The 15,501-nt window shown below is 38.1% G+C and overlaps 1 protein-coding gene across 5 annotated transcripts in view; it reads right to left on the bottom strand.

The window, feature by feature from the left end:
* DNM3 (dynamin 3) overlaps positions 1 to 15,501 on the bottom strand; it is a 172,406-nt gene that overhangs the window by 115,492 nt on the left and 41,413 nt on the right. For 3 of the 5 annotated variants that reach the window (XM_066555646.1, XM_066555642.1, XM_066555645.1), the window contains exons 14-15: positions 14,014 to 14,043; positions 7,271 to 7,384 (exon numbers count right to left, since the gene is read on the bottom strand). In XM_066555646.1, coding sequence (XP_066411743.1) covers positions 7,271 to 7,384; positions 14,014 to 14,043 — 144 coding nt within the window. Of the gene's footprint in view, positions 1 to 7,270; positions 7,385 to 12,803; positions 12,822 to 14,013; positions 14,044 to 15,501 lie in introns of all 5 variants that reach the window. The other 2 variants (XM_066555643.1, XM_066555644.1) reach the window with 2 other exon arrangements.

The following is a 15,501-nucleotide window of genomic DNA, read 5'->3' as shown; positions in this document are numbered from 1 at the left end:
CTGATACATATTACCATAAAATGCACATTGAAGCCAGTAGGAACATTTAAAATAGGTGAGTGTTTCAACACAATAGACTTTCTTTCATCTTTAGGGGGTGTATTCTATTTAAGTGCACTAAAAAAAATTAAATAGGGAAGAGGAAGAAAATATTTCAAACGTTTTCTAACTATTCCTTTAATGTTAAAATCAAAGAAAAAGAGAGAGAAGGTGGGGGAAAGTCAGCTAACTTTACAGAAATAAATATAGATCAAATAAGTATCCAAATGTGAAAAAACTAGTTACTTTTTAAAAAGCCCATGTCATTTGCCATCTTTCTGCCTTGTCATTAAGCTGCATGCTGTCTCCTGTATGAGCATTGCCAGTGCTATTCAGTGCATCTGTATTTTCAGAGCATGAAGACACTGCCACCCGCCCCACGCTCCTTGCCCCCCTTCCTGTACTATCACTGTGCCTCCAGACCACCCAAGTAACATTTCTAGATGGAAAATATTATAACCAAACTAGCAAAATACCTGCATCAAAATTCTAGGCTTCTACATAGAATGCTCATTATAAACTTTCAATCAAAATCTGTTAAGCAGATTGGAAAATGAAAAGCCCTAAACTTTAATGTGTTGGGTTTTGTAAATAAGACATTTTAATCAAGAGCATAACTTTACTTTTACTTGTAAAAGGCTTTGTTTCCTGAACTATACTTTATTTTGGGGGAAAAAAATCTTAATTGAAATACTATTAAGGGTCAGGTTTAAACCTACAAAAAGACAGGAAATGCCAGAGTTAAGAATGAAACTTTCCTGAATTATTCTACTGTAGTTCTGTACTGCATTTTACACAGCATTGCAAAGCAGTATCTAAAAATAACAGCCTTCCCTTAAATAAAGAGTCCTGATCACTACTGGAGGGAATTCATATCTCAATTCAGTTTCCAAGGTACCAATATTTAAAGACAGGTCCTTAACATAAGTTTCTGTAAATATAATATTGGCAATCATGAGATTTTTTTTTTGTTATGAGTATTCTAAAATATTCTCAAGTCTTTTACTGACTTAGTATGTCAACCAGACACAGCACACAAAAATGTTAAGCCCTTTAAGCAAGTTAACTACAATTTCAAGGAATTTCAGTTTTTAACTAAAAATCAAGTGGAGATATTCATCTAGTCATGTCTAGCAGCACCCAGTGAATTAACTGAAGGGAAAACAAACTTGCCTCTGTCGAGATGTAAAGCTTTTTGCTGATTCTTTGATGAATTCTCCTTGTGTACAGTTATTAGAAAGACGGCACAAAGTTTCCACTTACAATTTTCCTCCCAGCACAACCTCCCTGACAGTGGTTAACTGAAAACCTATTTTAGAAAATCCATACTTCTGCTGTTCCAATATTTTGTATTATAGGTTGCCAACAATTTTGACTGTACAATTCTGTAATTTCAAGAAACATCCATAACACAGAAAGTTAGACCAAATTTTCTTTTAGATGAAAGATTTTTCATTTCTTTAGCAGCTAAATGCAGGAGTTAAATCTGATTAGATCTATGAACCAATCAGTGTATTATATCTATTTTTAAAATACTTCTAATTTTCCACTTCTGTTTTTCTTCAAAATGGTAAAGCAGACAGGAAGAAATGGCAAGTTAAAGCATACCCTTAAAATTTTACTTTTAGCTATAAAAATTTAAGTAAGCATTTTATAAAGACAAAGTATTTAATGTATTGAAATTAATTTTTCATCTCTGAATTAGTTAGCTGTTTTTTGTGGCTGATTCATTTAAGACATCTTATTCCACCTTGTTAGGTTCAAGGAAAATTTCATTCATATAATTGATAGACTTAACTTGTATAGTCAATTTGTATATTAACTGAAATGCGTATTATTCTTTACAGCAAAATTATTAGAGACAGAACACCTGAATAATTACATATTGACTTCTTATTAGTTTAATATAAAACCTCAGCACTATCCCCACCTTTAATCTCTGGTAATTTATAATCAGTTTTCAGGCTGGATTTAAAATTGTATTCTGAATGGGGTATGTTTGAGAAGGGTTTGAAAGCATAGCTTTGTTGCTTACCTATGGTGGCACTAGCGAGCAACAGAGATTCAAGAACACCATTACAAACCAGAGAAACATTTAGTCTGTAGAGAATACTAATACAATTATTCTTTTCCCCTTTAAGGTTCCAATGGTTTTTGTACCTTCTGAAACAATACCCCAGAAATGTTGCAAATGTCACTGCGAAGTTGGATTACAGTCACTGCGTGTAGGGACAGGGTATAGAGAAAATTCAGCAAAGCAGCACATCTTGTGATGTGAAATGATACTATTTGCATGCTTTGGATCTCTAGTAAAGTCTGTATTTGACTGAAAAAATCTTACTGAAGTTTTATGAGGTTAATTTATTTTGTCAGAAAGTACAGATTTTGAGACAAAGCAAAATTTAAATAACATGCAAACCAAAATACTAAAGAGAATATAATACATGTACAGCAAAATCTATCCAAAATGCAATCAGTTTTCTTTCCAGCACAGTCCCTATAATGGGGTTAATGTGCAAGTTGCAGCCTCCATCTATACAGAAGGATTTTTATTTTTAACATCCCAGATTATTGTACTTATCTGCTCCTAGAAAATATGCACTGTATAAACATATCCTTTATCTTGAACTTCAGTATTTCTGTGCTTCCATGAAGAGTAAAAACATCTGGTTAAATTACTATGTGTGAGTAGAACGTGCAGGCAAAACCCTGCATGTATTGCATATAAAATAAACCACAGCTTCGGTTCTTTTTGCTTTTCCAAATGTCCAGCGTGAGCAGTCTGTTGAAATCGCATCCCTGATATGTGTGAGCACAATGATAACTCATGTACCAAGCTTCTTTTCTGAATAAAATCAAGTTCTGTTCTTGTTCTGCAGCTGCCAATGTTTTAAAGTTGAATTCTGTTATGTGTGCTCCCCCACCAAACGCCCCCCAAAGTGGACTGGCACAAAGTGTTGCACAGCAGCGGCGATGGCTCCAAGGGACTGGCTGGACGGAGTTGTCATGTGTCTGCCTGTCTACACTTGCTGTGCAGAACATCCTCTCACCTGTACAGCAGGCACAGACAGGCAGTCGCATGACAACCCAGCCTGAGGGACAGCCGCCAGTGGGACCCTGCTCTGACAGCCCAGAGCGTCTGCAGCACCAGCTCCAGCCAGGAGTCCTCTGGACCTCACTCGGCCGCTCAGTCACCAAGCCCAGAGTCAAAGCAGCACTGCCTGTCAAGTACAATAAAACCCACTGCTGAAATTCTTACTGTGCTTCCTATAGTACTCTTTTCCTAGCTGTTCTCAGGAGCTCACTAACAGTGAGTTGGATTTACCCGCAGCCCTGCGGCACCTCCGGATGTTCTGTCCTCCCGTCTGCTTCCCAGGCATCGCTCGATTCCTGCTGTAGAAAACTCCCTGACAGAAGCCAAGAGCAGCTTGTTGTGTGGCAAGCTCATTCTGTAAACACACACAATGTCATACCTTAGAGGAGCTTCTCCCCTTTCCACTCTCTCACCTCCTCCCTGATTTCTGTAAGTTCGCTCTCAAATCTCAATCATTTCCCAACTGGGAACAAACTGTGAAATTATAATACAAACTGCATCCATCACTGGATGTTGACAATAATATCATTTACTATTGAAACAGAATGGAAATATTTTCTTTGGAAATAAGACTACAGGAGATCTTTTCCCCATCAAAGTAAATTTCACATTTTTAGAAATCCTAATCCTAGAGTCCAGCTTGGCATCCTTTGCACAGCAATAATGCCAGTGAAATCTCTGGATGCTTTAGAAAGAATAATAAAATCACATTCTATGACTGTGCACTGTAACAATGTTACACCAGTTCACAAATGGCATCTATATTTTTACAGTGATGAAGTTTTTTATTCACAAGCTAGAATGACATTCCACATTCCCAAAGTCCATTTCATCCTAATGCAGAAGTGGCTAATTCACAAACTTCAGATTTGCAGATTGACTCTCAAATGAACCTCAGTTACTGCTACTTAACAATACAGCAACAACAGAGAGCTAAAATGCTCAGATTTAATAATTTGTGTGTGTAGGTGTGCCTTATAATGCTTCAGCTAGGATTACACAGAATACTCTATGAAATAAATCTGTATTTGTGAGGTCACAGAGTGTGCTGATCTTGCACTTGTTTACAGCAGCCTCAAAGCCCGTACACAGCACTTTCCTTGCTTGGTTTTTAAGTAGAAAAGCACAAAGTCATGGTACTGGTCACACAGCAAAGTTACAAACAGAAGCAACTGCATGCAGGATCAGAAACTAATCCATGTCAGTTCTCCCAGAACCAGTACTGTAACTGCTCTAAGCACACTGTTCAAACACCAACCTGGCATTTCCAGAACTGCAAGTCTAAAAACCCATTCTTAGGCACGGAATCCCTCTCATCAGGAATAAAATCCTGGTGTGGGTTTGACAAAAAGAACTGTGTGAAGAAACCAATAGTTTCTTCTCTAATATTGATATCATACAGGAAAATCTGAAATCTTTTGCCATAGCAACTCACTCCTAAATACATTGTACTGTGGATTTATCGCTTACAAAGCTGCACCTCACAAAGGAATTTACATCCTTCTAACGGCACTAGCGAGCCACCACTAGTGATTTTGATCTCAGAGCAAATTCCAGACTAAAAACCAGGCTCAGCTTACACTAGAGGGGGTACACAGCCCTGGAGGCCCCAGCAGGCTGTGAGCTTTGCAAAGCACATTGTCAGAGCTCTCTGGTACACAGCTGCTGCAGCACTGGCTACAGGCACAGAGGGCACAAACTCCTCAGCACGGCAAGGGAGGCCAGGTGAGAGCTGACCCTGCACCTTCCCCAGCTGCCAGCCAGGGAAGACAGCCCGAGCAGGGGCTGGGGCTCTGAACTCCCCACGACCTCGCAGGGCACAGCCAGACACACAAACACAGGGATCACTTCTCACATCACCAGACTGCACATCTCACTGGGGGCAAACACCCCCACACAGCAGCCACTGCAGCCAGCAGCTTAGGAGCCTGACTGATTTTTCAGTCTTACTGAGAAGGTCCAGTACAAAAAAAAAAAACCAAAAAAAACCCCCACAAACCCAAAAAACCAAAACAAAACCAACCAACCAACCACAAAAAATCATGACTTTTTAAACTCTTTTCCAAGACAGAATAATCAAATTATTCAGCTAATCTGTATTTAAGGAGCAACTTCTTTCACCAGCAGAGCATGGAATAGTACTCTGCTATTATCCTATGCAATTATTTTCTTACCACTCTAAGAAATCCCTAAGTGATCTCCCATGGCCTGAATTAACTACTGACATTTTCATGACTCAAAATGTAACTGTTTGGCAATTAAGAGACATTATCTTAAAATATGCATATGGAAATCACACAGTGGGCATTTCTTTCTGAGTACTTTCAGGAGCTTCCCAGGTGACTCTCCCCAGCAGATTGTCAAAACTATTTCTTTTTAAAGTTGCACAGCACAAGATGTACCATTAGGATTTTCAGGAATTGTTATATTTCCCACTAAACAAAAATCAGATTTAAAAAAACAACATCAAAACTACCTAAAAGTAATGCCACAGCTCATCTTGGATGCACCTCCAACTGCTTGAGATAAAACACAGCAGGTGTGTTAGTTTTGTCACATTGCTTGTTTTAGTTACAGTTGCCTGTATCTTACCTAAGAAAGCTGGTTTGAGCAACTTCAAAGCAAATCACAAAAAACAACAGCTTCAAAGTTTCAAATTCATAAAGTCACTTTTGCATTTTTTTCAAATTCTATTTCAGCAATCTGAGAGTAAAATTTCCCCTCTTGACACCTGTCCCTTGGCTCCGCCCCTCTGCCTGACACGCACTAGTTTTCCTGTTACACTAAATTTGAATCCCTTTAAAACTTAAATAAAAGGGCAAGGGGCAAAATCCTCAAGATTAACCAAGTATGTCCCTCTGCCTTAAGATGTATCCTGAAATGGCTACGGACTGGGGGGAAAAAAACTGTTTTTGAGCAGCAGAGTTCCCACCTCCAGCAGCATTACTGAAGGAGTTCCACATGCTAGATTTGCAGGAGTCAGGAAAGCTCTGCCTTATGCACTGCAGGCCTTCTCCCTAGGGCTTCCAGAGAATTCACTGCAGTAAAACACCATGGTAGTTTAAAGAGAATATGAATTTGCACAGTCCCCATCAAGCTGTTTTGTTGGGATCAACCAGTGTTTTGATTATTACTTAGAATAAGATGAAAAGATTAAGTGATGCTTTAGAGCTCATTTAAAGCTTTCTCTTTACCTGTGCTTCTTCCATCCATTGAACTGGTTCATCCTAAAAAGAACTAATTTCTTACTAAAAACATTTTAAAATTTTTGGGGAATGACCCAAATAGGAAATAATAGATTTGTTTAAAATTTAGCCCTATTTTTCCACAAAAACGAACACAAACCTTAAAATCTCACAAAGGCTTTACCATAAATCTGATGGCACACATAATCCTGTTTTAACCTTCAAAATAGTGCTGGAGTCTTGGATAAAATGTATCATTACACACTGTTGAAAAAGTCATCAAACAGAACAGACAAGCTGCCTAACAATATATCCAAAGTGAGCAATGAGGATGTCCTTTTCTTCATTTGCATATAACTCACCTCAGATTTACTGATCACCCAAGAAAGTGCATTTTTTGTCAAATTTGAAAATCTACACCAACCACAGAACTCTGCAGATGGGCTTTTCATCCTCTCAGAACACAAGACCAGAGAACAGCTGTTTCCATTAAATCAATTGCTGTAGTTACTTTCAGAAGTAAATTTACCCAGACAATTTATGATCAACTTGCAGTAGATGTGCAAGAGCAACCAAAGCAAGGATAGGACAATCAGCAGAGTATTTCAAAACATCCTGAGATTTTTTTCCTTTTTAAAAAAAATATGTGGAAATCACAGGAAGAGAAGAAAAAAGTAAAACAAACAAAAATACTCCACACCACACCCTGTGTTTGTTATCAGCATTTCAACAGAAGTCTTAGGCAGTCAGCATTCTCCATGAATCAAACCAGAAATTTCAAGAACACAGCTAAAACCTTAAAACACAAATTTAAAGAACACAGCTAAAACCTTAAAACAATCTCTCCATTCAAGTTTACACAAACTGATAAAATATTTCAAGTTATTATCAGAATACTGTATTAATACTGGGGTTTTCCCCAAAAGAAAAAAAACCATTCCTCATTCCTTACCTCATCATCTTTATACCAGGACAAGCTCTCTGCAGTCAGGACAAACCAGTATTCCTTGGATCCTCCTTTCATGATGCCAATGTTGTTGATGGTGAGCCAGCCTTTCCGGATGACCTAAGCAAGGTGCAGTCAGGTACAAGTTTAGTTCATTACTCATTTGACAGAGTTCTGCTGCTGCACTCATTCTTTTAAATCAAGATTTGCTAAATGAAACACAAACAGGTGCATTTTTTCAGTCTCTGGGAAATTCAAGAGTTTTTGCAGCATTCCAAAAAAACCCAATAGTAATGAAGTGAGTATTACATTTTCAGTCTGAAGGTTGGAGAAAGAGAGAAGCCAAACTATGAGAACGTTGTACTTACAGCAAGGGAGTGTGATAAGAATCAGGTAAGGTTGAAGATATTTATTTGCTGTATATGAACACATTCTGAAAGCCTACACAATTAATCTCTGACTACACTGTTCTGGTCTAATTGTTAAGGTCATCTCTAAAGGTGGATAGCAGGAAAAGCACCTAAATTCTGGTAAAGTGAGTGGCTTCTGACACACTGGGGATTTTCAGAAGTGCTTGTATGGAGTGACAAAGAGGAGAGGTCTTCTAAAGTTAAGTTAAATTTAAGGCAGGAAGATGTAAGGAGAAGCATGGGAGAGGCATTTTCTTCTCACAGGAGAGAAGAGAAAAAGAAAAGAGGGGGAAAAAACCTTAAGCAGCAATAAAAATCGGGGGGTAAAAAAGGTAAAGCAAAACTTTATAGCATAGCTACAAGCCAAAGATGAAAGAACAGATGTGAACATACCTATAAATACTAAGAATACTAAGATCAGGAGGCTACATCATGCACAGAGAAAGAAAAATTAGACAACTTCCCAGCAGAAGAGAATAACCATGAAAATTCATTTACAGATGAGATGGAAACTTTCAATTTTATTGGAACAGCCACTGTTTTCCAATATGAATGAGGGAGCAAACATTCCTTCCTATCATGCTCTGAACAAGACCACAGAACTCTCCTAATCACAGATGCAAGGATCCTCAGCTCTTCCCTTTCTCCCCACAGCTACACCCTTCACTTGCCAATGGAATACTGAGACAAAAAAGTGCTCAGAGAAGCCCTTCAGACCCCTCTCAACAATCTCCACAGGCTCTGACTTGTGTGATCAAACATGACTTTCTTCTTGTATTTAAAGAAATCTATGAGACCAACATTCCTCTCACAGGGCTTCACAAGAGCTGTAACTCCAATACCAACAACTCAGCAAAGAAGAACATGGCTCACCATCTATTCTTTGCCATCTATAGAAGTTTCAGAACCAGAATTCACTCCTATTTAGCCTGGATGTTCATGCAAGCAACTAAAAAAAAAAACCAGCTTTGGTTTGCACAGGGTAAGGGACTGAATTCTATTTGATAACTAAACCAAAGAAGTTGCAGCTGAAAAGCAGGAAATGGTATGGAAATGCACATAATCCAAGAGTATCGGTTTCATTTCAAGGAAGATAAATGTGCTTTCTCATTTACTACCAACCAGGCCAGCAGTGTAAGAAATGTCCTGAAGATCCAAAAACAGGCTGTAAGTTTTCAGCCTGTACAAAAATCTCTAAGAGAGCATTGATTTGGTTCTGAAGCCACATTAAGGGATGAGAGAACAGGACATGATTCCTGTAAAGAGACTCAAAGGTATGGCACAAGCAGATTAGATGGAATAACCTGTTCCACAAAGATTTCTACAAAAGTGGGTCAGGACTTTTAATATTTGTGGCTTTTGAGGGGGGAACTTAAGTGGAGAGGGGCATCAGTGAGTGCAGACACACATGGAATGCTTGCCTAAGTGCAAGGGAAGCACTGAGAAGAACTTGATTACCTATCAAATCCTCATTTTATTTTGTGATATTTATTGAAGTAAGTTTTTAACAGGAAACCAGTAACATGTATATACAGCCAGTATATATACATGTTATATACATGTATATACAGCTGGCCTTCAGGCAGCTGTCACAGGACAAGTTGTGGAACCCAACTAATTCTATTTTTTCTTTCTGCACTGAACCATAAAAAATTAAAGGGAAAAAAATCAGGGAAAATCAACAAAATTAAGGTTCTGCATTCACTTGAACTTAGTTCTGCAGCAAGGGGAGCTGTATTTGTGCAGCAGACTAAATCCTTCACAGCACATGTACCCATTCTATAAAGAGGCTGGGAGAGAAGATGCTGTTGAACCACATTGTCTGAACTGAAAATGCCATGTTGCTCCATGCAAAGCTCACATCCACACACAGAAAGCCCAGGCAGCCTGGCCAGCACCTGGTTTGGAGAAAAATGTTTTGGAGAAATATCTCAGGGAAGGTAAAAGATTTGAACACAGATGTCAGTGAAGATAAAGAGGTGGTTTCTAGAAGCAAACCAGGCAGGAACACCTAAGCAGCAGGTTCAATAACCTTACAGGTGATGAGCACTTCAAAGGGAAGGGAAGGAGCACTCTGCTTATTCCATCCTCTCCCTCACCATTACCACAGGCTCTGTAACAGCTTCATAAGAGTCTCATTTTCTCAATTCCACAAGAAGGCATTTGTAGTAGAGGTCTCAGAACAGACCAAGCCAACATTTTAAAAATTAAGCTATACAAAGCACTTAAGAAGCACTGAAGGTTTCAATACTTCTAAAGTAGGAATTGTGTCATGCTCCAGTCCAACACATCTCCCCACAAATGTGCAACCATCGTGGGGTGTGGACAGAAACAAGCTGACTTGCTAGGACAATCTTTGGTCACTGGTTCATAAAGGAAGGAATTTGCCAGTAGTTTCCTCAAAAATCCTGTGTGCTGAGGATTAGATCCAGCTGTCATTCCCCCACAACCCTGCAGAAGAGCAGGACACCAACCTACAGCAATATTTGGGTGTGTGCTTTTCATGTGAAATTTCTAGACCTGTTTATCTATACCTCTCTGGGGAAACAGAGTTTTGTGTTCTCTAAAATATCCTGGACTCTACAACAGGTCACAACAATCTAAAATACTAGGAAGCTGTTCCAGGGGCCACCAAGAGGGAGAAGAAGAGCTTAATGTACTAAGCCTCATGTCCTTTTCATTGAATTTTCCCATTTCCCAGGCACATTCTGTTAACTCCAAAAAGCTACACTTCCAGAAGACTCAGCATCAGTGTCAGACATAAAGGGGAGGGAGATGTTGGATCAAGGTGTAATGCAAGAAAAAATGAGATTAAGGAACCATAGTTTCACCTTAGATGCTGGCTAAATTCTCAAAAATACAAAAAAACCAAACCCTCAAGACATATTTTAGAAGTGTTCTTCCACAGGCAATAATATGGTAAGATTTTCAAAGACACTTTTGAAGTTCAAAAAACTCTGAAGGAGAGTTATTATTTTGGAGTTTTTTAAACTGTTGTGTTAGCTATGTTTTATAGCACTTCAGCTTGAAAAATGAAAGCACTGTGTTTCATTATTGTTCTCACTAGTTCTTTTTCTCATTGGCTTGTATCTAAGAGATCCATTTCACTCTTTCCTATCCTATTTCTAAATGTCATTCTGTGCAGAGCGGATGTTAGTGACATAAGTTATGAACCTCAGGAAGGTGAAAAACATGGGCATAGCCAGAAGCTACTGCAGACAATATTCTGAGAGGCAGCTGGACTCCATGCACAGGATGAACAAGAGATGACACAGTTCCTTCCTTCAGGATCCTGATACCTAATCTGGGTGACTGAAAAATGAAACTCAGAGCCCCTGAATGCACACGAACAAGCCAGAAGGAAATCGCTCTCATAGTTCAGCTGCACAAAACCCAAATCATATTTGTTGTTCTTACCCTCCACCACTTCATGGATAAACAGGAAAGCAGGATTTGACACAATAAGCACAATTTATGTGTTGCTACATGACTTTAATAGCATTAAATCATATAAGGCATTTGTAAAAGAAATATATTGAAAGAAATGGGACACTTTCTGATTCTCTAAAGAAGTATTTGAAGGCTGACTTCAAGATAGGTGAGAGACATGAAACTGGGCAGAGAGAAACACAAGAGTGAGGATCATGAGACTGGACACTCCCACAAGAACACAAGCAGCAGTAACTGCTAATGTAACACCATTAAAGTTGTGTTGTGTAACTCCACTGAAATAATCTGAGCACAGCACACAACTCCCAGTACCACTCCATCTTCCAACCACTGTCACTACAACATGTGCTACTGAACAGTAGGCACATTGAGAGAATAAAAATTACAAAAACTACTCAGGGAAGCATCCTTAGAAGCTGTTGGTTCTTTGGATTCAGCCATGAAGATCCTCACACTACAGAAGCTGTAAAGTATTAGAGGGGAAACCTACTACAGTATTTCACTCTAATTTGCCAAATGTCCCAGCATAAACTCATCAGATCTGCTCTGATACTGAACACAACCAAGATCTTGTGACATTGCTTCCCTACAAATCACTGCACAATGTATTACATAACTTAAAACTTGTGACAGAGGCTGAAGTCCTAAAAACATGTCTGCTTTGAAGAAAAATTTAGTCTTTACTGGAACAAAGCTCTCAGGGGTAAAAAAACTGAAATATACTTCCAAATATAATTAAACAAAGATTGAGATAAGTCAAACATGAAGGGATATTAACCTAAAAAATAATTAAAGGCCATTTAGAACAGCAATACTCCTCTAGACTTGATAAAGTGAAAACTCAAAACCAGCAGGTTTCATGCTGCTGAATTTTGAAATATTTTGAAATATTTTTGAATGTGTTAGCTCACGGGCATCACCTCTTTCATAGAAATACTGACATTTCTTAACAGAACAGCTTTGCCATGATTTTTCATAACCACCTCACTGACCATGGCACAAGTCTCCATTTCCATCTGGTTGCTTAGAAAAATTCTACAAACAGTTTTTTTCCTGGGTCATGCAAGATAATAGGATTTAAGTATATCTGAAGAAAAGAATCAGCAAAGTATGCTACAAAGCAGGATTAAAAGAAAAGAAAAAAAAGGGGGTTACAAGGGGAAAAGTTACTTATTAGAACTATAGCTCCAGGCAGCTGATAGGGTCTGAATGCTACTTGTTTCCAGAAGAAATTAATCAGAAAATTAATCAGATTGTTGGTGTAACACTGAAGAGAGGCAGGTCAAACAAACCCCTCAGACCTAAACCTCCACATCACATGGACAGTGCCTTGAAACTCACAGTTCGCATTAAGCCCCTTCTCCAGTTACAGGGCAGCAGATTTTGCCACAGAAGCCAAGCACAGAATCTCCTATAAATGATATATAATCCTCTATAATTTCAGTGTCTTGCATGCTCACACACATCAATTGGGCTCATGGAGCAATGACACCTTCATCTTTAAAGTTTTATCATGAAGGGGAGTTTAAAACATTGAATTTTAGTCACCAAAACAAATATGAGCACACAGCACGCACAATTAAGAGTGGGTCAGCTTTCAGGAGCCAAGCCTTGCTAGTGTGCTGTGTAAAACCAAGCATTGCACAGAGTACTCCAAGCAAATGAGAAGACAGACTAACCTGTGGCTTAAAAAGAAACTTTGTGGAGTCAGGTCAAAACCTCAGGCGGTAGCAAAGAAAAGACAAACAAAAAAAAGGCCAAAGATTAAGTGTGAGAGGATAAATTAGTAGTAGAGGAAAAAGGAGAAAAACATGCTAAGAGGAATTTGCATTATTGTCCAAAAATAAGGTGTTGCTGTGCTCATCTTATTTCCAAGATACACAGAAGTAGTTAATAGTTATCTGCATCATTCCAGCCCAAAGCAAGCTACTAAAAAAGAAAAGCAAATCATTGCAAATGAGCATCCCACTATTTTGGGAAAATTCAGTGATCTTGATCTCCCCACGGGGTGCAATTCAACTGCTGCTAAAGTCAGTGATGCCCTTTTCCATAACTGAACATAAATTTACTTTAAAACAACAACTAATAGAATTTGATGATGGCAACAAACTGAAAAAATGTACATTTTAATCACAGATATTGCCAAAGAATACACACAATACAAATTTATTTCTTACACCTTACCATCACTGTACCAATAGTAACTTGTTATAAAATTAACTGCAGTTTAGACAATTAATTCTAATTAGTAATATTAAAGACATTCACATATTTATTTACTCATGAAGTGGAAGGGTTAGAAAAGAGTCTGTCCGTGATATATTGATCCTCCTGGTGCTATGAAGAGAATCCTAAAAAGGCTTTAAATATTTTCATTCATAAAACTCATTTTTCTATCCAAAGTAATTTCTTGACATAAACAAACCACCAAGAACAGTACCTGTACCCATAAACAGCATGTTCATTTACACCAGAGCTAATGTTTCCTTTTGGTTACCAGAAACTTATTTGCCCACCTTACAAAGAGAGGTTTACTATGAATAGAGGCACTCACATCAGATAAAAACTGCTTTCCAGTTATATAATAAAATAAACACCAATTAGTCATTTTAGTTTGAGAAACTTGTTAAACTACAAAAATATTAATTTGATGCAAAGTCTTCTACAACATTTTAAGTGCTACTAGTTCAGACTGGTAACAGCAGGTTAGTAGCAGTTAAGTGATGAACTGCAATTACACTTTGTTGAGGTAGTGTTACAGACAAGACAGCTTAACATTAAATAGTTCAGCAGCAAGTACTTGACAAACCAATGAGTTAGAGACAAATTTTGCCCTCTGAGAAGCTAAATGAAAAAGCAACAATAAAGCTTACAGAACTTAGCTCGTACAATTTGCCTTGAAGGCGGTAGATTGGTTCCCTGAAATAGCAAATTGCAAAAATGAAGTTTTATTTCAGAAACATTCTCTCATTCTTTTCAACTCCAAACAATCAACTTACAAACATCTGTTTATTATCTCTACAATAAAAGGTTCAGCAAAGTCCTTTATACCACAAGTAACCAAGTTTCAACATTGAATTTAAAATGCCAAGCTTTTTCTTCACTTCTTTAGAGAGAAAACATTCACTCAATTAAAAAATCATTCATTTTATTTGTGTATTTTTGAAGAGCCAGATAATTGGTTGCTTTTCCTTTTATGGGACACTCCAAAGTGATGACAGTCCTTGTGTTTGACACATGTTCCGGCACAGCTAGATAAGAAGGAAATCTCTCCTCAGAGGGGAGAGGCTGCTCTTTGAAGCCATTGCAGTGTTTAGACCTTCCAGGGTTTTGGTTTTTTTTTTCATTTTAATCCAAACCATATATTATATCAAAAATGCCACTCATGCTGGTCAGGCTGTGGGGAAGCATCACATCCAAGAAGTTGCTGGATTATTTTAAGAAATATCCTGAAAATAACTAGCAATTTCTTGGTGAGAGGAAGAGATTGAATTTCTAGCTCCAAAAAGATGACTACAACTCTTGCCAAGAACTCCTGTCTACAATAGCAGCAGAATAGGAGACTTTCTGAAATTTCAGGTTTATTGTTTGGATCTAAACTCAGTTGTCACATTTGAAAACTTTGATCAGGAGGTGAAACCTCCTGAGAATTGTTTGACCAAATTGCACGTGAAAACATCAGGAAGATATGCAAGAATGGTAATTAAACAAAATTTCATTGTCTTATTTTTACTACTATGTTTTATTTCATTCTCAAGTATGTACTAGCTCCATAACAATTTTTTTTTTGTTTAAGACTTTGCAAAAACCTCAAAGTGAGCAGAAACTCTCCAAATTGTAACATTTTGCTTATTTTCATCTCATATCAAGAAGAGGACCGATCCTGCCAAGTACTGAGAACCCCTGAGCCACACAAAAGCAGAGAGGGAAGTCAGGCTCAGGAGCACCAAGGACCTTGCAGAATTAATCCCATATTCTTACATGACAAAAAGAAACAAACAATTTCATTAATGAATCTCAGTGAAGACACTAATTAACCTGAGAGCATCAACCACTAATTCTTTGTTTATTTTGAGAAAGGCCTATGGTACATAGTCACCAACTGTGTGGTGTCAGCTGAAAGGTTTCAGAAGATGTAAAGGCAAATCCACATTTGCTTGCTGACTTGCCCTTCACTGCAGTTCAGCTGTGAACACATCAGGAGTAGCAAAACACACAAAGCACACACAGGCAAGTACTCACCAGCATTTGGGATTCTGAAATTCACAAGTTTGCAGTTAATGACAAAACACTGATGTGTAACATGAGGATTCAAGGCACTGAACAGCATGGGAGGGAAGACACTCACCAGCAGTGCAAGCAGCAGCAGAAATGCTA

The sequence above is a fragment of the Molothrus aeneus genome, chromosome 9, assembly GCF_037042795.1.
Source record: "Molothrus aeneus isolate 106 chromosome 9, BPBGC_Maene_1.0, whole genome shotgun sequence".
In the NCBI taxonomy this organism is placed as follows: domain Eukaryota; kingdom Metazoa; phylum Chordata; class Aves; order Passeriformes; family Icteridae; genus Molothrus; species Molothrus aeneus.
The sequence above is the reverse complement of the archived record's forward strand: the minus strand, read 5'-3'. Positions and strand labels throughout refer to the sequence as shown.